The sequence below is a fragment of the Ctenocephalides felis genome, unplaced genomic scaffold, assembly GCF_003426905.1.
Source record: "Ctenocephalides felis isolate EL2017-DRISC unplaced genomic scaffold, ASM342690v1 CF-g0.4_SCAFFOLD_01886, whole genome shotgun sequence".
Lineage (NCBI taxonomy): Eukaryota > Metazoa > Arthropoda > Insecta > Siphonaptera > Pulicidae > Ctenocephalides > Ctenocephalides felis.
Window position 1 is genome coordinate 169,280,027 of NW_020538040.1, and position 26,710 is coordinate 169,306,736.

The 26,710-nt window shown below is 28.6% G+C and overlaps 1 protein-coding gene and 1 non-coding gene across 2 annotated transcripts; both read left to right on the plus strand.

Annotated features, from left to right (window-relative positions):
• Positions 1-239: 239 nt before the first annotated feature.
• Trnaa-ugc lies at positions 240-311 on the plus strand. The gene has a single exon. It is a non-coding gene; the product is annotated as a tRNA-Ala (tRNA).
• Positions 312-3,640: 3,329 nt separating this feature from the next.
• On the plus strand, positions 3,641-21,222 carry LOC113378546 (sialin-like). Its single transcript, XM_026619094.1, has 10 exons — positions 3,641-3,754; positions 10,803-11,047; positions 15,758-15,991; positions 16,414-16,498; positions 16,832-17,052; positions 18,893-19,039; positions 19,106-19,238; positions 19,314-19,469; positions 19,555-19,640; positions 20,674-21,222. The coding sequence occupies exons 1-10, from the start codon at positions 3,745-3,747 to the stop codon at positions 20,965-20,967; spliced, it is 1,611 nt and encodes a 536-aa protein (XP_026474879.1). The 5' UTR covers positions 3,641-3,744; the 3' UTR covers positions 20,968-21,222.
• Positions 21,223-26,710: the final 5,488 nt, after the last annotated feature.

Here is a 26,710-nt window from a genome sequence, read left to right on the forward strand (position 1 = left end):
GGTTGATATTTTTATATCTCAACCTTAGGAGACAACCTTATAACAAATAAGTCGACATATATTCTTTAATACAATTTTGATATTATGTTTATTATGCTATTGTCTAAAATCATTACACGATGAATATGGATTAGGTTGCTAATTAAACTTTGTAGGGTTTGACGATAATTATGTAAACTTTTATCAAATTATATATTGTACCTGGCACGCAGGTGAATAAAAAAACCTGTTTAGTAAGCGGGGATGTAGCTCAGTGGTAGAGCGTTCGCTTTGCATGTGAAAGGCCCCGGGTTCGATCCCCGGCATCTCCAAATATTTTATCTCATATCAATTTAGATTTTATATGAAACAAACAAAACAATTTCTACATTATGTTTAGAATATTAATTCCAATTTGTTGCTTTTGTTGCTGAGTGAGATATGAAATGTAATAAAATAATAATCATTAACTATATTTTATTACATTCATATTATATCACTATAAATATAAAACCATAATTGTTTTAATAATAATTAACTTCCCGTATGGTAAGTTATAGTAATCGAAAAAAGATCGAAAATGAAATTTTTATATATCTTTACGTTTCAGAGGTTCTGAACATTTTTTAGAAACATGTCTTAGAAAAAATGGATGTGTGTGCGTGTGTTCGGATACAAATTTTCGTCGACAATTTCGGGAACACGGATCAACCAATATGAATAATTCAAAAAACATTCGATTCTTATTGATAAGGAGAAGTGCTGATCAGTTTTTGACAAAGGCAGGCCTGTCCGTTAAAAAGAACCAAAAATGGTAATTCAGCTTTTGAGAGAACAGAGCGTCCGATTTTTAAAGAATTTAATTCTTAGTACGGGAAGTTCCAGCAATTTTCCTTAAGGCACGATGCCATGCACCACTAGTTTCATGATAATTGTCAACAAAGATTTTTATGGTTGTTTTTTAATTATAAAATATATTTTTTCTGATGAAAAAAATATAGAAAAATGCTCTTGAACGAGGGACTTGAAGTAATCATTGGTAAATTAAAAATTGCCGCAATACGATTAATTTAAAAAAAGAGTGCGCGTAAGTTTCTTGCGAATTGAAGTAAAACTTATTTGCTACTATACAAGATGGCATTTAAGTAAAAATAAATACGCATCATATAACAATTTTGAATAATATTTATCAGTAATATGGTAACACTTGTGATGCACACATTTATTAGTGTCAACCATTATACACATTTATATAATGATAAATTATAAATTATATATTTGTAATAGCATTAAAAATATGTATAATATTTAAAAACAATAATGTAATTAAAGTCATACTTCAAATATGACATGATCGATTTGTCATTGTAATTAGCATTTAGAAATGAACGTTCATTAGAGAAATGAAGTGATTGTTGATTAATAAATTCTATAATATTCGTTGACATAGTGGATTATGGTAAACAACTTCTAAACAAATATTGTTTTTGCAACTTCACTCATCATGGAATTGTGTTTGAAGAACTTCATGTAATTAAAATTAACATAAGTTCATTGACTGCATGTATTTTTTTTTATTTTTTCGCTGGCGATATAATCTCATTCTTTGAACAGCTGTAATATCTGTCTTGTCTAAAAAATATTTTTCATTTTAATAACTTCAAAGATTTATAGAAACTACGAATAATACAGAAATAATTTCTATCAATCAACTTACTAATCATTAATCTTATTAATCAATATTTTCTAGGAACAGGGTAAAATATTCTTCTGATTCAGGCATTTTTTATTAAATCAAGATTTGTACCACGATGTAACTTTAAAATGTTTATTTATCTATGCCGATTTCCTTGTTGATATCGGTACGCATACAACGACAGATCTCTATTCACATACACGACGTCTAATCACAATCGACCCGTATCGAAATGATTTCATCGAAAGCGAATGACGCACAGTGTTGGCGTAACGGATTTCCGTTGCATTTGTACAGATTTACACCCTAGTCGCGCCTAAAGAAGTTTTACTTCAATGCGCAAAAGAATCCAATTGTGCTGATGTTCTTGATAAATGCCTTTAAAAATATCTGATTTCTAGTAATTTTGTTAACATTTCTCAATGAGAGAGAAAATAAGCAATATTTTTTTTATTAAATTACTGGAAAAAAGTGCATTATGATTAGATCAGAGAAAATAAAAGAAGAAACAATACTATTGAATTACATTTTGCAATTACTATTTATAGATGTTCTTTAGCTTCAATTAGAAATATGCAATCAAGTTAATTGCTGTTTAAAAGCACTTTTGAGACTTAATTTCAATCAGTTTAGAATTGCATATACAAATAAAACTAAGCCAACGCAGGAAGATTATTAACTTCCCGTAGGGCAAGTTATAGTAATCGCAAAAAAATCGAAAATGAAAATTTTTATACATCTTTACGTTTCAGAGGTTTCTGAATATTTTGGCATACCTTAGAAAAAATGGATGTATGTGTGTGTATGTGTGTGCGTGTATATATGTGTGTGCGTGTATATATACTCGTATATGCGTGTGCGGATACAAATTTTCGTCGACGATTTCGGGAACACGGATCAACCGATTTGAATAATTCAAAAAAACATTCGATTCAAATTGATAAGGAGACGTGCTGATTAGTTTTTGGCAAAGGCAGGTCTAGCCGTTCCAAAGATACGGGGCAAAAAGTGCCAAAAATGGTAACTCGGTTTTTAAGAGAACGGAGCGTCCGATTTTAATAATTTAATAATAATAGTCAATACAAGTAAAAACAAAACATTTTACTTGTATTGACAAGATGAAGAATTGATCAAATTTTCACGAAGGCACGTCTAGCGCTTTCGGAGATCTAGTAAAAAAAGTAAAAATAAATGCCATATGGCGGTCAAAAGTGATCATTAGACATATGCACACTTACGCGCTTCGATATTTTGTCTCTATGCAGTTAAAGCAAATATGCTTTTGTCTCTATGCAAAAAAAGTTCAGAATTTCCAAAATATTTCAAAATAAATTTTTCTTCAAAAAATCGTTTTTTGTTTAAAAAAAAGTAAATTTTTGTCAAAAATTTATAGTTTCTCAAAAATCTAATTTTTTCAGAGTAATTTTTTTTCAAAAATGTTAATCTTTTTAAAAAAATAATTTTTAGTACGGAAAGTTCCAGCAATTTGCCTTAAGGCACGATGCCATGCGCCCCACTAGTTTTATTATGTATATGCAAAATATGCCACATACCAGAAATCCTAAAAAGTTATTGGAAATGTAATACTTTGATTTCTATCCAATTGAGGTAAATATTTTATAACACCAGGAATAAATTTTTGAAAATTACTATTTATTTTGTAATCATTAATATCTCTCATTACAGATATGAGCCGGTGCCGGTGATAGTTCTGATTATTGGATTTGAAAATGTTTGTCAGTCGTCTGATAATGTGTAAGCCGGTGTTGTCGAGACGTCTTTAAATAACTTATATGAAGCAAATGCACGACGATGATTGTGATTATATTATGATTGAATTGTTGGTAGATAAATCGCTTGTAAACAAACCATATATATTCCTTTAAGTGACGCTAACCGAAAATAGTAAATTTTATCAGAAAACGGTGTCGCGGCTATGATGCGGACCATATTCACGAACTGTACTGTGGTCTTGGTGGATCAGTGATGTTCTAGTCATAAAGAAATATGCATCGGTAGAATATTTTAAGTTTTTGTGAATAATAAGTTATCGAGAATCTTCAGAAACAATGGGAGCAGGTATTTATTAATATTTAATAAATTTATATTGAAAAATTTAAAACGTGGCGTGCAAAAGAAAGCTAAGGCTTCATTTCAACTTAACGTATCTACACCATCTTAGTGCTACTCTATGTTATGGTTGTTTTTTCAGTAAATTATAATATTTATACAAAATCACATTATATTAAATATAACTATTTTTTCATTAATATAATTTCATTTTATTTTTATTTTATTTATAGTTTTTTTTTTGCATGGTGATATGAATCCTTCAAAGGCATTTGATCAAGCATCATTGCTATATGAGAAAAATTCATTTTCTAGTAAAAAAAATAAAGAGTGTTACTAATTAAATGTATTTGTTTAAATTTGATTCAAGTGCTTGAAATATTGTACATTTTAAATTATTATTATTATTATTTTTTTTTTATTTTCTTATAATTACAATCTGTCTAAATAGAAAGACATTGAGTAATTAGTTTGACAAATAACATAAAATTTTAAAAGGAAAACCCAGTGGTTCACCTTTTATTAATGCACTAAATTATGTCTGAATTAATTTTTTTTAATTTAATTATTTAACATTATTTTATGAATAGTTTTTATCAAGTAAGGTCTCAATTTAACCACAATTATTAAAGGTTTCCAATAGCGGAATTTTTGTTGATTCCATTCTGATAACATTTTTCAATAAATTAAGTTTAAAATACCACAATTAGAATTTATATTTAAATATCATAATTACAATTTAAAAAAAAGTATTTTTAAGACAACAAATTTCTATTTTCGCGTAAAAACAAACTGTCAACAGATTCATGCCATAATTTGCAAGCACGTATTGGAAACTACAACTGAAATTAGCCTATTTCTATTATAAAAAGTTTTTAAAATGCAAAAAAGTATTCCAAATATCTTAATATTATTCATACAGCTCACTAATTAGCATAAGTCCTTATTAATAATGGTCTTGAAAAATAATGAATTCAAAAGCAAATATTATCAAATTCGAATTTTACATATTACGACTTATTTATGGAACACAATTATAATTAATACTAGGGCTTAAATTCACAGCTATACTAATATGATATGTTTACACCAACTGAAGACATTATCAGGCTCTTGTTCAAATAGAAACACACGCAGATGAAACTCACACTTATTTATATAGATACTCTACATTGGCATATAATCGGTGATTATTTTTTATTAACTTGAAAAAATCTGATCAAGAAAGTAAAAATTTTTTACATATTTAGAAATATACTTGCTCAAGCTTCCTTTTACGGAAAAAAGTCAGATTTTTAAATTTTAATGTTGCTTTCGAATTGGATGCTATTGCTATTCAATTGCTTCTAGATTAACAACTTTTGAAAATATTATATTTAAATGTTTGTACACCACTTTTTTCAAAAAGAATATTAGTTACTTGTTTTGCCATGTTTGTTAAGAATTTTTATTTAGAGATTCTTTAAAATTTAGAATGGATTTACACGTTTTATTTTATCTGGATTCCATAAACCTAAATTATTTTTCAGAATCTAGGACTTAGTGCTTCTTTTTCCATTATTTTTTATAGAATTTCAACAATTTTCAATCTTATATATAAAAATTAAAATCTTTTTATTTATTATGTCAATACAGCTATGTATGTGTAGGTTTAAATCAGTGCTTTCTTATAGAGAAAATGACATTATTTTCTTGTCCATTATTTTGTTAAAAATTTTAATAATTTTAAATTTTATATTTAAAAATTGAAGTTTATCTAATTATTATGTCAATGCATTTAGCATATTATAGCAGCTAAGTACGTATATAGTCGATTTAAATCAGTGTTTACTTATAAAAAAAATCAATTATTTATGGAATTCAGACATATTAAAGTCAATTCTTATGTTTTATACTATGGATTTTTATTCTGCTATTTATTATCATTATATTATTGTATTTGTTCGTTTATCGAGCTTTTAGGTGATATTCCTATAATACTTTATTCTTGTAACATGTTTACATATATTTTTATTTCATATAAAATATAGTAAATACATCAATATTTACTATATGATATATAAAGTAAAAAGTTAATGCTTTCCTACCTTTTTTTCTTAAAATAAAACATTATGAATACGAGTTTAGTTATCAAATAAATCATAATTTTTGCCAATTTAAATTATGTCAATTTAAGTTATTTCATCAGAACGAAGAAAAATTGAAAGTTTTGTAAAAGTAAAAATTATTGAAGTATTATTATATTAGAAAATATGTTTAAAAGTTTTTTGCTAACTTTACTGCGTAATTTGTAATAGCAATAAATATAAATAAAATTCAAATAAATTTCAAGCAAATCGTTTTCTGATCTGACATGAAAATTTAACTCAATTTAACTTTTTGAAAATACAATAAATAATAATGGATATTAGGGCTGGTCCTAAGCTGATTTTTAGTGATTTAGGGAAGAATACTATGAGAGATTTTCCAAATATTAATGTTTTTTATTTGGAAAATCTCTCACATTATTCTTCCCCAAATCGCTGAAACTCAGCTTAGGACCAGCCCTAATATCCATTATTATTTACTGTATTTAGAAAGTATGGCTAAATATTATTAGATAAATGTCTATGCTCTTTTCATTTGCTCGTATTCGACAGATTATTTGCTCGTAGACGAAAGCTTAGCTTAATATAACTTTTACAGAGCATAATAAAAAATAGTATACAGTACTCGTATAGATTTACGCGTATATCATATCTGATATATTTTTTTAAAAAACCAACCATTTTTCAAATGCATCCCAATCAGAAGAAAAGTTTTAAATTAAATGCACTACTATTTTTAATAAATTATACATGCAACGACTTAGATTTGAAAATCTATAAATTGGTGGGCACTATTAGATTAATGCATAATCTATCATTTTGGCTAAATAAAACCAAATGCAAGATAACTTAATTCAATTACCTAGAATAGCAACAGTCAAAGGCGGATAATCTAAATAGATCAAAAGTGTACATGGCATTTATTATAATACACGTCACCTTGTCAACCAATAAATAAATCTTTTATATCTTGAGCTCCAACTGTTGCCTTTTGAGCGACAATACGAGCATTCAATTATCAAATTTTTATGTTACTTCATAGTGGCATTAAAATTTAAACATGATAAAATGTTAATCTTCTAATGATAATAAAAAAAATCAATGAATAATGCGGTATTACAGAAACGTACGTGAGGTTTGACTCATAATAGGAAGTGTTTTCGCATAAAGGTGAAATTAAAGGTCGAAGATTAAGAATAGTTGACAATTTAAGACCTTTTTTAGAAATTGTGGAAGCTAAAGTTTTGTATATTTTCGAAAATAAAATTTAAAAATTTTATCTATTTTACGAAAGTTCAGTATCACGAGAACGAATAAGTTTTTATGTGCCCTGTCGGCTGAAAGGTTTTACAACTAAACGAACTGAGAAATCTAAAATTTAACAATTTTCAAAAATATTTATTATAAAAGCGAAGGATTTCTATTTGATTGTAACCTTTAAAATTTGGGTACGAAAAAGAACACTGTTTTTCATACACTAACTTTTATATTCTGCACTCAAGATGCATACATAGAAAAATTAATGAGAAGCAACAATAATAAATTTGAATGAAAATTGATATAAAACCTTTGATTACTAACAAGAAAATAAAGAAACCTAAAAATTTATATCTTTAACTTTCCGTAGGATAAGTTATTGTAATCGTCCACAAGTCGAAATTGAAATTTTTGCTAATTTTTACGTTTCAGAGGTTTCTAAGCATTTTCGCATACCTCAGAAAAAATAGATGTGTGTGTATATGTGTGGATACTATTTTTCGTCCACAATTGTGGGCGTACGGATCAATCGATTTAAATTCAAAGATTCAAAAAGCAATTCCTATTGATAGGGAGACGTGCTGATTAATTTTTGGCAAAGGTCGGTCCAGCCGTTTCAGAGATATGGAGCTAAATGTGCAAAAAATGGTAGTTTTATAAGAGAACAAAGTATCCGATTTGAATGATTCAAAAAACATTTTGCTTGTATTGAAGAAACGATTATTTTTGGGAAAAGAAATTTTTTTTGTTTCGTTTTTTTTTTAATTCTCAAAAAAATTTTTTTTTGAATATCGAAAATAATTCGGATTTTAATTTGCAATTTAGTTTATATAATTCTTAAAAATGTGAGAACATGTTCTTCGTTCCCGTATTTCATTATGGAAAGTTCCAGCAATTTGCCTTAAGGCATGATGCCATACACCATTAGTAATGTTTTTCATTATTCAATAAAATGTTGAAAAAAATATATATATTTTTTGAATAATTTTGTGAATATAAAATGTTGCATAATTCTGAAATTGATATTAATTTACGTATTAACAGAATCTAATAATCAATAAAAATGTGAGTTTCTTTAAAAATTCATTAATTCTGGCTATAGACAACAGAGTTTGAAAATGATGGATATAGAGACATTTCTTCAGGAACTAATTTAGGATACCCAATTTAATTATTATTATTATTATTATTTTATTACTATATTCGTTATTTTGTTTGTTAATTTAATTATTATAAAATCGAAAAAGCTCACTTCAAGTTTTTAATAATTAAGTAAATGTATTAATGCATGATATTATTTTATGTATTGTCAATAACAGTTCCTGAAGAAGGAGACATCCCTCATCTCCGGAACGTCGAATAGACATTTTTTTTTAAATAAATAAATTGTTTTTGAAGAAAAAAGAGGCCACTAGTTCAGATATATATATATATATATATATATATATATATATATATATATATATATAATACATATATAATTTATTGAAACAATATTGATTTTTTTTATAATTTTGCAATAGTACCAATCCCTGGATATTAATGCATTTACATTTCTATAGACAAACGCAAAAATGATTGAATGTACATATGCATATATGTATGTATATAATGCATATAAGTAATTAGTTAATCATTGCAATTAAATATTATCTTATACTTGCATACATATTATTTGTTCGAGTATAATTAATAATTTATTATGACGTTTTCATATGATATATCTCTGCAAATACAATGAATTCAGAGTATTCCGGTTAAGCAGTAATCATTTTTTTGCAACTAATATGTTTATTATTAGATACATAATAAATATTCACAATAATAATGCGCACTTAGCATTTCCTTAGTCCATTTGATCTTAATGGTAATAGCTGATATCTATAATTATATTTTCTTATTACATTTGCTCTTCGAGATGAATAACTGCTATTATACTCTTATCAATTAATTAATGGGATTTTCACTTCAAAGTTATGTTTTTTTTACTGAGCTATTAAACAAACGAGAAGTTCTTTGTAATCAGATTCTTGCGCAAATATAAAGATTACAATTTTTATTTATATGCTTTATTCTGTTTGCTTAACTCGTTTCGGAAAAATTTAAAAATTTATTACATAAAGGCTATTAATATTGGTGTATTTATGAATTACCTTTTTGTTACTTTTATCGTACGATTTTGGGATTAAGTTAAATTGAAAAGGCAATTTTACATTGATTATTTGCTAAGCTTCAGAGATAAAACAGATTCAATATCGGTCTTATAACAGGTGTTTTGACAATTTTATCGCCGAATATTTATTGTATTTAAGAATGCCCATTTGATTTTTATGACCATACCGATGGAATTAATAAAAACATGCATAGATTTGGAAACATGTTAACAATGTATAAAATATGAAATTTATCATTCTTCAGATAATAATAAAATTCCTATGATTTAAAATATTTAATAAGATTTTTTCATTGCACTTGGATCACTTATAAAATTTAGTATAAAAATTTTGGATATGTTTATGGCAGCTCAAGCAATAACTCAAGTTAAAGTTAATAACCAAAGTGGAAACTAAAAATGAAAAAAAACTATATTCGCGTTGTACATTCAGAAAATTATAATTTTTCACATTGTCACCAAAAGTTGAACAATATGCTGTATTGCTATATATCTCGTATGAGATTTTACTAAAACAATTTTTAACTTCCCGTAGGGTAAGTTATAGTAATCGCAAAAAAATCGAAAATGAAAATTTTTGCATTTCTCGACGTTTCAAAGGTTTCTGAATATTTTGGCATACCTTAGAAAAAATGGATGTATGTGTGTGTGTGTGTGTGTGTGTGTGTGTGTGTGTGTGTGTGTGTGTGTGTGTGTGTGCGTGTGTGTATGTATGTGCGGATACAAATTTTCGTCGACGATTTCGGGAACACCGATCAACCGATTTGAATAATTCAAAAAACATTCGATTCGTATTGATAAGGAGACGTGCTGATTAGTTTTTGGCGAAGTCAGGTCTAGCCGTTCCGAAGATACGGGGCAAAAAGTGCCGAAAACGGTAACTCAGTTTTTAAGAGAACGGAGCGTCCGATTTTAATAATTCAAAAAACATTTTACTTGTATTGACAAGGTGAAATACCGATCAAATTTTCATAAAGGCAGGTCTAGCGGTTTCGGAGATCTAATGAAAAAAGTAAAAAAAAATGCCATTTGGCGGTCAAAAATGATCATTAGACATATGCACATCAAATTATCAGATATTTTATAGAGATTTTAACAATAAGTATAATTTTGGTTTACATTCCTATGGGTTCCGTACCAATGTTTACGCGTTAGACGTCGACGCGGAGCTTACGCGGTTTGATATTTCGTCTTTATGCAGTTAAAGCAGTACGATTGCTTTGAAAAAAAGTTTAGATCTTTCAAAATATGTCAAAATAAAGAAAACATTTTTTTTCAAAAAAAAAAATTAAAAAAAAAAAATTAAAAAAAAATTTTTTTTTCAAAAAAAAGTAATTTTTTGTCTAATTGTTTGTCAAAAATCTTATTTTTTTGAAGTAAATTTTTTTCAAAAATGTTAATCGTTTTTAAAAAAATAATTTTTGGTACGGGAAGTTCCAGCAATTTGCCTTAAGGCACGATGCCTTAATTGCCTTAAGACAGAATTCCACTTACAGCTAGTTTCTATGTTTTATTATAATTTTAATTAAATATTTTTTAGGCAGCACGATATTTAGTGCAAGACAAGTGCTGTGGTGTATGGTGTTCTGCGGATTCGCCGTTAACTATATGATAAGAATTAATTTAAACATAGCAATAGTGTCTATGGTCAGGCATCGATCTTTAATTGTGGTTAACGAAACAATTAACGAAAAATTGCAATTAGTTTTGGATTCTGGGGCGGAAAATGTTTCGGAAAGTTCATCCAGCACCCAAGCGCCTGGACCAAGCGAGATCTATCAGGAGGTAAGTGAAACTAATTTTTGAATCATTTGCAATTTTCTATAAGTAAATTTTTGTTTATTGATTTTAATAAAATAGTCTTAATTATTTGCGTCTAAGTAAGTAAATCTAGTTAACTCATTTCTATTTGAAAGCGACTGAAAAATTAATGACATATTCAGAACGAAATCAATTTTTGCAAAATTCTTTGAATGGTAAATATTTCAATAATGATGATGTTTTTAGCTAATAACGTCTAACTAATTAAATCTAGTTAACTCATCTCTATTTTAAAAGAACGGAATCAATTTTTGCTAAATTCTTTGAATGGTAAAAATTTCAAGAGTGATGATGTTTTTTGTTAATGACGATTAACTAATTAAATGTGGCGAGCATAGCTCTTTGGTAGCGTGTTCGATTCACACGACAGGGGTCTTCGGATCAAATCCTGTCAATAACATAGAATTTGTTAAAAAGTAATATGTATAGTTAATTTGAAATCAAATAAAAATTGTATTTCTTAAATAGAATTTGAATAAAAATTAAGAAAAATAGGAATAACAAAATTCGAAGAGTTGAATTGAATTAAAAGTAAGAAAAGGAATATCGGAACTTGAAAGAAGAATGAAAAAAAAATGAATGAAGCTGAAAGTTAAATAGAATTAGAAATTTGAAAAAAGAGCAAGAATTGAAGAAACTAAGAAGAAAATTTAGAAGAATATAGAATAGGATACATAAATAGATTGAATAATGATATAAAAATTAGAATGTAACTAAATAAACATGTTGTAGGTGGCTAAATGCTCAGAGTAAGCGAGGCCAAATAAAATTAAAAAAAAAAAAAAAAAAAACTAATTAAATCTAGTTAACTCATCTCTATTTAATGAAAAATTAGTGTTATATTTGAAACAAAATCAATTTTTAACTTTCCGTAGGGTAAGTTATAGTAATCGCAAAAAAATCGAAAATTAAAATTTTTATATATCTTTACATATATATACATACATATATCTTGAACATTTTGGCATACCTTGGAAAAAATGGATGTATGTGTGTGTGTGTGCGGATACAAATTTTCGTCGACGATTTCGGGAACACCAATCAACCGATTTGAATGATTTAAAAAACATTCGATTCGTATTGATAAGGAAACGTGCTGATTAGTTTTTTGCAAAGGCAAGTCTATCCGTTCCGAAGATACGGGACAAAAAGTACCAAAAATTCAGTTTTCAAGAGAACGGAGCGTCCGATTTTAATAATTCAAAAAACATTTTACTTGTATTGATAAGATGAAGAACTGATTAAATTTTTGGAAAAGCAGGTTCAGCAGTTATGGACTCTCAATAAAAATAAGTTTAAAAAATGGGATTTGGCGGTCAAAAATGTTTATTAGACATATGCACATCAAATTATCAGATATTTTATAGAGATTTTAATAATGTGTACACATTTTGTGTAATTTTTTTTTTGGGTTGCGTACCAAGATTTTTAATTATGGTACGGGAAGTTCCAGCAATTTGCCTTAAAGCACGATGCCATGCATCCCACTAGTGACAAAATTCTTTGAATGGTAAAAATTTCAATAATGATAATGCTTTTTGCTGATAACGTCTAACTAATTAAGTCAAGTCAATCCATTATATTTTGGAAGCAAAGCAAGAAATCAATTTCTTCAATATTCTTTAAATTGTAAAAATTTTGATAATATTTTTTGCTAATAACGTCTAACTAATTAAATTCAGTTAACTCATCTCTATTTTGAAAGCGACTGAAAAATTAATGTCATATTTAAAACAACTTCAGTTTCTGCAAAATTCTATGAATGGTAAGAATTTCAATAATGATTTTTTGTTAATAACGTTTAAATTATTAAGTCTAGTTCAATCATCTCTATTTTAAAAGCAACTGAAAAATTAATGTTATATTCAGAACGAAATCAATTATTTTTCTTTGAATGGTAAAAATTTTAATAATGATTATTTTTGCTAATAATAATCAGGAAGTTTTTATGAACGTGGGATTATGACGTTGCCTAAATGAAAGGTCATCAATCAAAAAGGACAATACATTTCAGAATAAAGTTTTTAAGTTCGATCAGAATCTTGTCTTTGATTTTCTAAAAAAAACTCAATTCCTCAATTTAAGTAATTACTCAATTACTTTGTTGTCAACCTATAATATGTTTTGATAATAAAAATACATATATTTACATAAAAAATGTGAAAATGCTATTTTATTAACGTATATTCATAAACTTCTTTTCGACCAAAATATGGAATTCAAAAACACCCCGCTTATGAACACCCAAATTATAAAATAATCATTAAAAAAATTGTTTTCCACCTATTATGTAAAATCTCAATCTATATTTATGTAAATTGTGAGCAATTTAAAGACAGTCAGTAGTAGTACAAGTTGCTAATTATTGCCAATTATATATTTTATCTGATATTTTCTAGTAAACGTGACGGTGTAGTGTAGTCCTATTATATATCAATAATCTATATCAACATCGTGGCAAAACGTTTGTTAATATTTATTTTTCATCACATGGATTTAAAAATTTCAAAGCAAAATTCAAAAGATGATGTTTTAGTTAGTAAATATCGGCGTAATACTCTTGTCATGTGCATTGCTCGGTTATCATAAACAAACAATCGAACACTTGTTTACATTCTTAGAGATTAAAATTAATTGGTAATTGTGATTATGCGTAGAACATTTAATGGATATCACGTCAAATTTTAAATTAGAAGAAATGTAATTATGAAATCATATTTGATTGGAAATGAAGCTGGTTCACTCTACTTTCCTATCTTTAATTTGAGTCATTTTGAAATTTGATTACGTCTTCTCATGTGCGTAATATGGGAGTTATAGATATCAGGAGCAAAGATTTTCTGTATTCCTATCTTTGTATCTATTAACTGATTGAATTTTGCTCAATCTGAGAAAGATCTCTATTAAATAAAAGCCAATCCAAGATAGTCGATGCTAAGAATGAAACATTATTGTTTTCTAGTATTATTTTTGAAAATTTGTATTAAATCGTGAAAATTTGTATTAGTTCTTGACTTTGAGTGTATTGATGTTGGTGACCTGATAGCTTCTCGTGATGTTTATTGACATGTTTCATGACGAGTTCATTAATTGTTTTAATTTGCAGGTCCTTTTGTAGTGTAATATTTCAGATTGCTTTCTTTGAATTATTATATTATGTATAACTTTCAAGCCCATAGTTCTATCCATTACGTCCAAATGGGGTAATTAAATTCGAATTTAAGCTTAGTAACCATTACAGCACTTTGAATTTTTTATTGATCTGCTAGCATTTTATCTTCATATGTATAGTACAATTTAGTCTTCCTAGAGACTTGATTTTGTTATTCATTGGTATCTCTATAATAGATATTTATTTTCACCCTTGGACATTTTCTTGTCTTGACAGTCTTGAATTTCTATTATAAAATTAATATGAGTGGATTTGGTGAGGTAATATGAGAGGATTCGGTTTCATTTATTCTTATTTTCCATTAATTAACTTCCCATATGATTAGTTATAGTCATTGCAAAAAAATCGAAAATGAAAATTTTTATATATCTTTACGTTTCAAAGGTTTCTGAACATTTTGGTATACCTTAGAAAAAATGGATGTATGTATGTGTTTGTGTATGTGTGTGTATGTGTGCGGATACAAATTTTCGTCGACGATTTCGGGAACACGTTTCAACCGATTTCAATTATTAAAAAAACATTCGATTCCTATTGATAAGGAGACGTGCTGATTAGTTTTTGGCAAAGGCAGGTCTAGCCATTTTGAAGATACGGGACAAAAAGTGCCAAAAACGGCACGGTAATTCAAAAAAACATTTTACTTGTGTTGCCAAGATAAAGAACTGATTAAATTTTTGGGAAGGCAGATCTAACGGTTTCGGAGATCTAGTAAAAAAAGTAAAAAAAATGCCATTTGGCAGTCAAAAATAATCATTAGACATATGCACATCAAATTATCAGATATTTTATGGAGATTTAAATAATTTACATTTTGTTTACATTTTTATGGGTTCTGTAACATCGTTTGTCTGTTAGACGGCGACGCGGCGTTTACGCGTTTCGATATTGCGTCTCTATGCAGCTAAAGCAGTGCGATTGCTTTAAAAAAAAGTTCAAAATTTCCAAAATATTTCAAACTAAAGAAAACAATTTTTTCCAAAAGTTTTTTTTCCAAAAAAGTAATTTTTTTTCAAAAATTTAAAATTTTCAAAAATCTATTTTTTTTTCAAGGATTAAATCATATTTAATCTTTCTTTAAAAATTTAATTTTTGGTACAAAAAGTTCCATCAATTTGCCCTAAGGCACGATGCCATACACCACTAGTTATTTTTAACTTTCTAGAGCTTGCCCATAGTTCTATCACAAACGTCCAAATGGGGTAATTATTGTCTTATATATTAATATTTTATCGTCATAGGAATTTTTGCCAAGTAATCAAAAAAGCACTTAAATTTTTTATAGAGCAGTTTGCGTTTCATCCTTATATGTATATTTCAATTCAGTCCTTTTTAAAGATGAATTCCAAGATACTTGACTTGGTCATTCTTTGGTAGGAATAGGATATTATTTATTTTCACCTTTGGACAATATAAAGTTCTTGTTATAAAAGTTTTATGACTCTGATTATTTTTCATTACATACAATATAAATATAATTTGCATAATTATTTCCTCTTTAGGAAGATGGTTTCATCTGGGACGAATACCAGCAAGGGTTAATTTTAGGGGCATTTTTCTGGCTCCACTGGATCACTCAAGTACCAGGAGGAATTTTGGCTAGAAAATATGGTACTAAACTGGTGTTTGGTTTGTCGAATTTTCTAGGTTGCTTATTTTGCTTCATCACGCCACTATCGGCGTATATGAATTATCAAGCACTTATATTCCTCCGAGTAATTCAGGGCATTGTTTGCGTAAGTATATTTGAAGTACATAATTGCTGATGTGAATAATTTAAAAAAAGATAATTTGATATAGGAAAAATCCATTATAATACATCTACAAATTCTTGTTATGAATTTGTTGTTGTTATAAGATTGTTTTCATTTTATATATTTAACTGCATTTAACTGGAGACGTTACTACTAATTTTAAATATTAAATTTAGTAGTTTTATATTAAACCTCTTGAATTTCATGTTAATGTAGAAAAAAAATTGCTGCAAATAAGCATATATAAATGCAAACCATTAGATTTTTTTTATTTTCGTCAAACTACAACTGCCTGTAAAGGCAGTAATTTTTGTGACTAAGATATTAAATAAGATTTTAAAATACTACCCATTGGTAGTATTTCAAGTTCCATTAGAAAATATGTATAATTATTATGCTTTTAGGGTTTTGCTTGGCCATCAATGCACAATATGACCGCACTATGGATACCTCCAAATGAAAGAAGCAAATTCGTGACAGCTTACTTAGGTCAGCAATTTAAAAAATATGTACTACGTAATTGCTGTTGAAATTATTCTGCAAACTTTGTGGAAAAAGTACGGAGATTTTCAAATTTAAGAAAACCAGTAAAATTAAATAATTGATTGATATAATTAATAAATTTAAAAAAAAATCACTTGTAGTTTAAAGCTTGACAGTTGATTTCAAAAATTTATTATATTTTCCAGAAGAAAATATCTCAATTTTCTATTTTTTTGCCATTTGTTTGCACAGATTAGTTTTCTTAAATGTATGTTCTACAAACATTTATTTAACTATATTATTCAACATGTATTCTAAATCTGAATAACACAATTATAGGAAGTTCTGTCGGAGCTGCTCTGACATTTCCCTTGTGCGGATACATCATATCCTGGTGGAACTGGGAAGGAGTATTCTATGTCACAGGAATGATTGGGACATTCTGGTTCATTTGCTGGTGGCTTCTGATTTTCGATTCACCAGCTCAACATCCACGCATCGGGTTGGAAGAGAAGGAATGCATAGAGAAGAGCTTGGGAGAATCAATCACTAAAAAACCAGTGAGGAATTAGTATTATATAATATAGTAAAATTATTGCTAATTTAGCAAAAATCTGGCCAATAGTTCAGAACTTCTTTAGATGAATTGTAAAAGAAAATGATTTATCAGCAATCAACATGTACAAATATACTTAATTTTAATTATTCAATATAATTGACACACGTTTAAAACTACACATTAAATATAGTAGTTTCAAAATTATATTCTTGTAGAAAAATATCAAAACTTAAAGAACTACATAATGATGAATCGACCAAGAAACTGCAAAAATGCGAAAACAGACACATTTTTGCTACAAAAACCATCAAAGCATAGTATTTTGAATACATATGTGTATTCTAATATAATATAATAACTATATATAGTTAAAATATTAGGTAAAACGAAAAGAAACATATAAATTTTCTTTTCGTTTTTAGCTTTTATTAACTTCCCGTAGGTTAAGTTATAGTAATCACAAAAAAATCAAAAATGAAAATTTTTATATATTTTTACGTTTGAGAGGTTTCTGAAAATTTCGGCCTACCTTAGAAAAAATGGATGTATGTATGAGTGTGTGTGTGTGTGTGCGTGTGTATGTATGTGCGGATACAATTTTTCGTCGGCGATTTCGGGAACACGGATCAACAGATTCAAATGATTCAAAAAACATTCGATTCCTCTTGATAAGGAGGCGTGTTGATTGGTTTTTAGCAAAGGCAGGTCTAGCCGTTTCGAAGATATGGGGCAAAAAGTGCCAAAAATGGTATTTGAGTTTTTGAGATAACGCAGCGTACGATTTAAATAATTCAAAAAACATTTTATTTGTCTTGACAAAATAAAGTACCATTTAAATTTTTGCAAAGGCAGGTCTAGCGGTTTCCAAGATCGAGTGAAAAAAGTAAAAAAATGCCATTTAGCGGGCAAGTAAAAATGATCATTAGACATATGCACAACAAATTATGAGATATTTTAATAATAAGTTTGCATTATGTTTACATTTATATGGGTTCCATACCAATGTTTATCCATAAGACTGCGATGCGGCGCTTATGCGCTTTGATGTTTCTTCTGAAAAAAGTATAAAGAGAATTATGAGTTTTTTAAAAAAAAACAAGTTTTTCCAAAAATTCATTTTTTTAATTTCAAAAGCCTCATTTTTTTAAATTTTTCAAAAAAAAAATAGATTTGAAAAAAAAAAAAAATCTTTACCGGAAGTTCCAGCTATTTGCTTTAAGGCACGATGCCATGCACCACTAGTTTTCTACCCTTTTCAATCAATATATGTAATGCAAATCAAATTTATGCTCATTATTGAATAATGTTCTGCATACTTTGTGCGGCTACATACTGCTCAGTATACATAAATTATTCAGTATAATAATTCAGAAGCAGAAAGGCATTTCAAACATATGATTTGAACATCATATTCACAACAGTTTTATCACACAATAACCAAAATTTAAAGTTTAACAATTTTATAATTATCTGTATTTTTGGGCTCGCTCGTAGGTAAGTGGCTAGAACGATTGGGCCTGGATCAGGGGTCCCGGGTTCGATACCCACTTCGAGCATCCTGTTGTCGGGCAGCAGTGACAACGATTTTCACTTGAAAATATAGATAGCAATATGTTTCCAAGTGAAAACAGCTTTAATACGGCATTGCTACGCCAATTAAAAGCATCACTATTACAGTAATTGTAATAATAAAACTTCACCACATAGAGATGAGACAACTGTTTGGGTTACCATTTATAATAAAAACAAACGTAGTTTTTTGTAAGATATTAATCACAACAGCTCATAGTACCCATAAGTTCTGATCGCTGTTCAAATAAAAAAAATCTCTAATTTTGCAGTTGAAAACACCATGGAAAGAACTACTTTTATCCCGACCAGTATGGATGAACATAATCGCACAGTGGGGCGGTATCTGGGGAATATTTACACTAATGACACAAGCTCCAACGTACTTCAAGCAAATTCATGGTTGGAATATTCGAATGGTATGCTGTGATTTAAGAATTTTACCTCATATTTTTTTGAATAATTTCATAAAACATTTATTTCAGACTGGAATGTTATCTGGTATGCCGCACATTATGAGAATGGTTTTCGCATATTTCTTTTCGTTATTCGGTGATTATATGTTAAGGACCGATAAAATGTCCAGGACAAACGTACGAAAAATGGCAACTGCTGTTTGTAAGCATAAATCGCGGAATTTATTTTTTAATTAAGGATTACATACGCATTTCATTTGTTTTTTTTTTACAAAAGGTTGCATAGGACAAGGCATTTTCATGGCAGGTTTAGCATTCTCTGGTAATGATCACATCGCGGCTATTGTGTTCATGACTCTGGCGACTGCAGTTAATGGAGCCGTTTCAACTGGGCCATTAGCCAGCTTTGTGGATTTGAGTCCCAATTATGCCAGTAATTACTTAACTATAATTACACCAATTGCATAATATTAGAGACATTGTCTAAATTTATTATTTAAATACAATTTTAACTACAGGTATTACGCTGGGATTGAGTGGTATGATTTCTGTAATGCCTGGTTTTATTTCGCCTGCTATCGTTGGTATACTAACATTTGAAAACGTAAGTAATAATTGTTATATTAAAAATACTATTTGTATATAATTATTAGGGGGAAGTCACGTAACGCCGGACGGCACCAAAGACCGGACACTCTATTTAACACGTATTATTTAAGCGAGTATAAATCTTTTCATTCCAAAATATAAGTGAAAGGGGCACTGAGGGCACACAGGTACAGAATCACGCACCAAGCCTCGCCTGTCACGCACACGGCCACGGCGAGAGCTTCCCTTTCCTGTTTTAGGCGCAAAATCACGGCGTCACCTAAATATCAATAGAAGTAATTCTAGCATATTTATGCATTTGCATTTGAGTGGTATGCAAAGATAAAAGTTGTACTTGATTATTATCCATAAAATGGTAGAATATTATTAGATCTTTAATCAATTTTAGTAGGTGCCACCAAATGAACGAAAATGTCTGTCCCTTAGCAACGGATACTAAGCCGTCCCTTAGTGCCGGACAGTAAACATATTGATATTTCTTGTGAGAATATACGTAATTTATTCCAATTATTTCATTTTATTCTGTATGAGTGCTAACGGTCACTACATACCCACATTTTTCGTATTTCCTAGTCAAAGAATGAAAAACTTATAAATGCACCAGCTGAGAGAATCGGTGTGGCCCAGCCAAAAGGGTGGATAAATAGTGATTTTTTTTTGCAATATCTAAGAATATTTGTCGAAGTCACATATGTAGACATTCCAGAGCGTGGAGATGGCTGCATATGTGATCAATGCAGGTTATTTTGAAATGTCCGGTAATAGGTGCCACTGTTTAAAATCATATTTTTTGATACCAAAGTTTGATTGATAGTATTAATTACTTTTAGCAAAGATTGCGGTTTTGTTAATTTGGTTTGATTTCTAACTTTGTTATCTAACATAAATCATAATTTAATAAACATTTCGTAAAATATTTTTTGATTTATTTATAAATAACCTTAGGTGTCCGCCACTTGGGGACTTTCCCCTACTTCAAAACTGTATTGTGAATTTTAAACATTAAAATGTGTATCTTCTATCTCTAGCAAACGATAGAGCAATGGCAGAAAGTTTTCCTCCTAGCGACAGCAATGTTGGTCGTTTGTGGTCTTTTATATTTGGTGTTTGCGGACTCTAATCTACAATCCTGGAACAGTCCAGATAAAATCGTTCAAGATCCCGAAGAAATTGTACCAATGACAGAAAAACCTCGTATTGTTATCACTAAAAATTCAATTCCAACAAGTGATCTGGCTTATACTAGGCGCCAAGAAAAAAAGGCGAACAATGTAGATATTATTCGTAAGAACAGCGACACTTCGAATAAAACTGACTCGTAAGAATTTTGTGAAAAGTGTTTGTGAAAGTATTATTTTGTCAAAAGGACGATTTAGGCTATGTAGTGACTGTATGGTTAAGAACTATATTAGAACTTATTGCTCATAAATCCAAACATACAATAATCTTTATAAAAATACTTAATAATTTATTAAATATTTTTACATAAAAAATAAAAATAGTAAAAACGCACTTTAATTTATATTTTAATACATTCATTATACTTTCGGATGTGTCCATTGTATAATATTGTCATAAATTGCGTACGCATTATCAAAATATATTTATAAAAAAATATGTTATTTTAATTTGTTTGTCTCAAAATGTGATAATTTTTACATTCACTGGAAAATTTACGTCCTCTTCTTCGTACTTCAACAGAAAATAAATAACTTATCTAATCAAATAATAAACTAGCTGTAAGTGGAATTCTGTCTTGAGGCAGTTATGGCATCGTGCCTTAAGGCAAATTGCTGGAACTTCCCGTACCGTAACGAAATGTTCGAGGAATACTGAATGTTTTCAAATAGATTATTATAAATATTGTAACATTGTCTAATATTTATAAGAATTATATAAACTGAATTGCAGAGTTGAAATTATTTATAAAGTATATTAGAACTAATAGTCAGAATTAAAAATAAAATCTGAAGTATTTTCGATATACAAAAAAAACTAAAAAAAAAAAAAAAAAAAAAGTTGGGACAAATTTTTTTTTCCAAAATCAATTATTTTGTTAAGACAAGCAGAAAGTTCTTTGAATCATTTAAATCGGATGCTCAGTTCTCTCAAAACCTGTCATTTTTTACATATTTAGCTCCGTATCTTCGAAATGGCTGGGCCTGCCTTTGCCAAAAACTAATAAACTCTTCTCCCAATCATTACTAATTGAATGTTTTTTAGATGATTCAAATCGAATACTCCGTTCTCTCAAAAATTCGATTTCTATTTTCTGCACTCTTTGCTCCGTATCTCCGAAATGGCTGGACCTGCCTTTGCCAAAAACTAATCAGCTCTTTTCCCTATCAATAGGAATCGAATGTTTTTGAACCATTCAAATCGGTTGATCCGTGCGCCCTAAAACGTGACTGGAAATTTGTATCCATACATACATACACACACACACATACACACACACACATACACACACACACACACATACACACACACACACACACACATCCATTTTTTCTGAGGTATGCCAAAACGTTCAGAAACCTTCAAAACGTCGAGAAATGTAAAAATTTTCAATTCCGATTTTCGGCCCATTACAATAACTTACCCTACGGGAAGTTAAAAATACAATCATTTACCAAAAGGGTAGTTTTAATTTGAGACTTTATCTATGAATTTAATAACGACAAATTTAGTCAAACTATTATTTGTGACGCAAATTGTATAATCAACTTTCTGCAAACAATGTCTTCAAGTTTATTCATAGAGAATCATAAAAGATAACGTTATCAAACAATGGTGGAAAATTCCACAAAAATATGAAATTATTACTTTCTTCGAACGAATTAGAGAAGATCGATACTTCATTAACAGAACTATTAATGTAAACAATAATCACTGATTGTATGTAAATATTTATTAAAACTTCCCATGGGGTAAGTTAAAGTAATGGGCCAAAAATCGAAAATGAAATTTTTTGCATATCTTTACGTTTCAGAGGTTGCTGAACATCTTGGCAAACCTCAGAAAAAATAAATGTGTGTGTGGAGACAATTTTTTGTCGACGATTTCGGTCGTACGAATCATCCGATTTGATTGGTTCAAAAAACATTCGATTTCTATTGATGAGGAGACGTGCTGATTAGTTGTTGACAAAGACAGGCCCAGCGGTTTTAGAGATATGGGGCAAAAAGTGCTAAAAATATCAGTTTTTAAGAGAACAGATCAACGGATTTGAATGATCCAAAAAACAATCGATTCGTAGTGATGAGAAAAAGTGGTGATTAGATTTTGACAAAGGCAGGTCCAGCCGATATAGAAATAAATGTGCACATAATGGCAGTATTTGAGAGAACTAAGCATCCGATTTAAATTACTTAAAAGCTTGTGTTGACTAAACGATTGCTTTTAAGGAAATATTTTTTTTATTCCATTTTTTTTAATTTTCAAAAAACGAAATAATAAACATCGAAAAATGATTCGGATTTTAATTCTAATTCTAACTGAAGTTCTGAACACCACTTATATACTTCAAATACATAATTTTTTACTTTGCAATTCAGTTTATACAATAGTTAGACATATAATGACAATGATCTTCAATTTAAATCCGATTGATTAAGTTTTGTTTATTTACTTTTTATAACATTTTATATTTCTCGAATATTCCATTAAGGTACGGGAAGTTTCAGCAATTTGCCTTAAGGCATAATGCCATACCACTAATAGTTTATTTTATTTATACGAAACCCGCAAAAATTATTGAAAGAATAAATGTGCATAAAATTCTTGATAAACTGAGATTTGTCTTAGTGGCAATTTTTCTTCAGCATGTGATTTTTATCATAAATACCCCTTTAATGCGGCCCTGTCTTTACTTATTACATTCTTTTTATATCATACTTATATTCATATACACATACGTTATCAACATATCGATCCTATTGAAATTAATTTAAAACTGATTTACATTTAATTGATACCATACAATTTATAAGCTCTTTATTATCATTTATTGACTCAAAATTACATGCACATATCTAAATTGCAATATTTTATAATATAGCGCTGATTTTTACTTTTGTAACAATTTCTAAAAACGTATTTTTAGAATAAAATTTGCAAAATATTCTTTTGCAAAGACTTAAACAGTAAGTTCCATATCATTGGTGTGAGTCTAATAGTTTCAATAAGTGAGTCGACCCAAAATAGATCAATTGGAAAATATCAATCGGCACTAGAATATATTCTAAACGCTACTACACATTTATTATCACATAATTGAATATGAATTTGTGCATTAAATTAAAGTTGGAGTTAAATAGTGGTTAAAGTTTGAAGGAATTTATAGAGAAAATATATAAAATATAGAAGGTAGGTTTGCAATATGAATTAAGCATAATAAAGCATGGAATTCAGCTTTGTAGTATAACTAAAACATATAAAAATTTTAAAAATTATTTGGCTCTGATATTTGTTTCTACTCGAGCTAGAAATTATTTGTTTTGATATAAAGGTAAACAGGAACCAACATTTTTATCTTTATTTTAATTTTTTATTGGTCTCCTTGATTTACAAACTTAGACTTATTATCAAAAATTTTATCACTTTTATTAAAAATAAATATTATTTATATTAATTTAAAATCACACGTTTTACGAAATGTTCAATATATAAATATAAAAAATCGAAAATGAATATTTTTATATAACTCTACTTTCAGAAGTTTCTGAAAATTTTGGAGTACCTTAGAAAAAATTGATGTATATGTGTGTACGAGTATATATATATATATATATATATATGTATGTATGTGTGTGCGTGTGTGTGTGTGCGGATACAAATTTTCGTCGACGATTGCGCGAACACGGATCAACCGATTTGAATCATTCAAAAAACATTCGATTCCTATTGATAAGGAAACGTGCTGATTAGTTTTTAGGGAAAAAAGTGCCAAAAATGGTATTTCAGTTTTTGAGATAACGGTGCGCCCGATTTTAATAATTCATTTTTCTTGTATTGACGAAATGAACAACTGGTGAAATTTTTGTAAAAGCAGGTCCAGTGTCTCCGGAGATCCAATTAAAAAAGTGAAAAGTAATGCCATTTGGCGGTCAAACCTGAACATTAGACATATGTACATCATATTATCAGATATTTCATACAGATTATAATAATAAGTACAAATTTGTGTACATTTATATGGGTTCCGTACCAATGTTTACACGTTAGACGACTACGCGACGCTCACGCGCTTTGATATTTCGACTTCAAATCAGCTTGCAGCGCGATTGCTTAAAAAAGTGTTCAAAATTTTCATAATAAATCAAAATACAAAAAAATCAAAATATAAACAAAATCAAATTTTTCAAAAAAGCGAATTTTTTTCAAAAATTTCAAAATTTCTCAAAAATCTAATTTTTTCAAAATTTTGCAAAGTTTTTTAAATAATTCAGTTTTCGGTACAGAAAGTTCCAGCAATTTGCCTTAAGGCACGATGCCATGCATCACTTGTTAACTTCCCGTAGGGCAAGTTATAGTAATCGCAAAAAAATCGAAAATGAAAATTTTTTCATTTCTCGACGTTTCAAAGGTTTCTGAATATTTTGGCATACCTTAGAAAAAATGGATGTATGTGTGTGTGTGTGTGTGTGTGTGTGCGTGTGTGTATGTATGTGCGGATACAAATTTTCGTCGACGATTTCGGGAACACCAATCAACCGATTTGAATAATTCAAAAAACATTCGATTCGTATTGATAAGGAGACGTGCTGATTAGTTTTTGGCGAAGTCAGGTCTAGCCGTTCCGAAGATACGGGGCAAAAAGTACCGAAAACAATAACTCAGTTTTTAAGAGAACGGAGCGTCCGATTTTAAAAATTCAAAAAACATTTTACTTGTATTGACAAGGTGAAGAACCGATCAAATTTTCATGAAGGTAGGTCTAGCGGTTTCGGAGATCTAATGAAAAAAGTAAAAAAAAATGCCATTTATCGGTCAAAAATGATCATTAGACATATGCACATCAAATTATCAGATATTTTATAGAGATTTTAACAATAAGTATAATTTTGGTTTACATTCCTATGGGTTCCGTACCAATGTTTACGCGTTAGACGTCGACGCGGCGCTTACGCGGTTGATATTTCGTCTTTATGCAGTTAAAGCAGTACGATTGCTTTAAAAAAAAATTTAGATCTTTCAAAATATGTCAAAATAAAGAAAACATTTTTTTCTCAAAAAAAAAAAAAAAAAAAAAATTATTAAAAATTTTTTTTTTAAAAAAAGTAATTTTTTGTCTAATTGTTTGTCAAAAAACTTATTTTTTCGAAGTAAATTTTTTTCAAAAATGTTAATCGTTTTAAAAAAAAATAATAATTTTTGGTACGGGAAGTTCCAGCAATTTGCCTTAAGGCACGATGCCTTAATTGCCTTAAGACAGAATTCCACTTACAGCTAGTTTCTTTAATATTTTGTTGAAGTGCATAGTGCACAAAAGAATTAGGATCAATTTGAATGTTAAACAAGATTTATCTATTTGAATCTTGACACACTCTTCCAGGTCTTTGTGTCCAATGACTTCTTTGACATTTGGGCATTATTTAGGTTTGACGTTTGACAAATCAATTTCTAAATGCCTATAATTGTGCTATTATATATGCAAAATAAAAATACTTTATTTTGGAATTTTTGGTATGAATTGGTTTAATTCCCAAATGAAACAACGAAATCAAAATTTCGTATGTGACATATTGTTTATTAGGTTAAGCCAATAAATCTTCATGATGTTTAAATTTTGGTTGTGCAACAAGTTAATACACACTTATTTAGTTATTTAAATAATACAAGCATTTTTTTTATATTATTTATAGCTCATTTATTTATTTTATCAGCTATAATCCTTAACTTTATTATTTTATGTGATATACTATGTCAATAAACATATTACAAAAAATGTAATGACAAAGTAGTTAATTTATTATATCTGTCTAATTTTCTAATTTAAGATAATGAAGAGATCATATATACCCAAGTGCATGTTTGAACCATTATTATTTGGAATATAAATTT

Coding starts and splice junctions, on each gene's coding strand:
- LOC113378546 (XM_026619094.1), top strand. Junction 15,992..16,413: donor TAATTCAGGGCATTGTTTGC/GTAAGTATATTT, acceptor TTATGCTTTTAG/GGTTTTGCTTGGCCATCAAT. Junction 19,470..19,554: donor TTTGAGTCCCAATTATGCCA/GTAATTACTTAA, acceptor TTTTAACTACAG/GTATTACGCTGGGATTGAGT.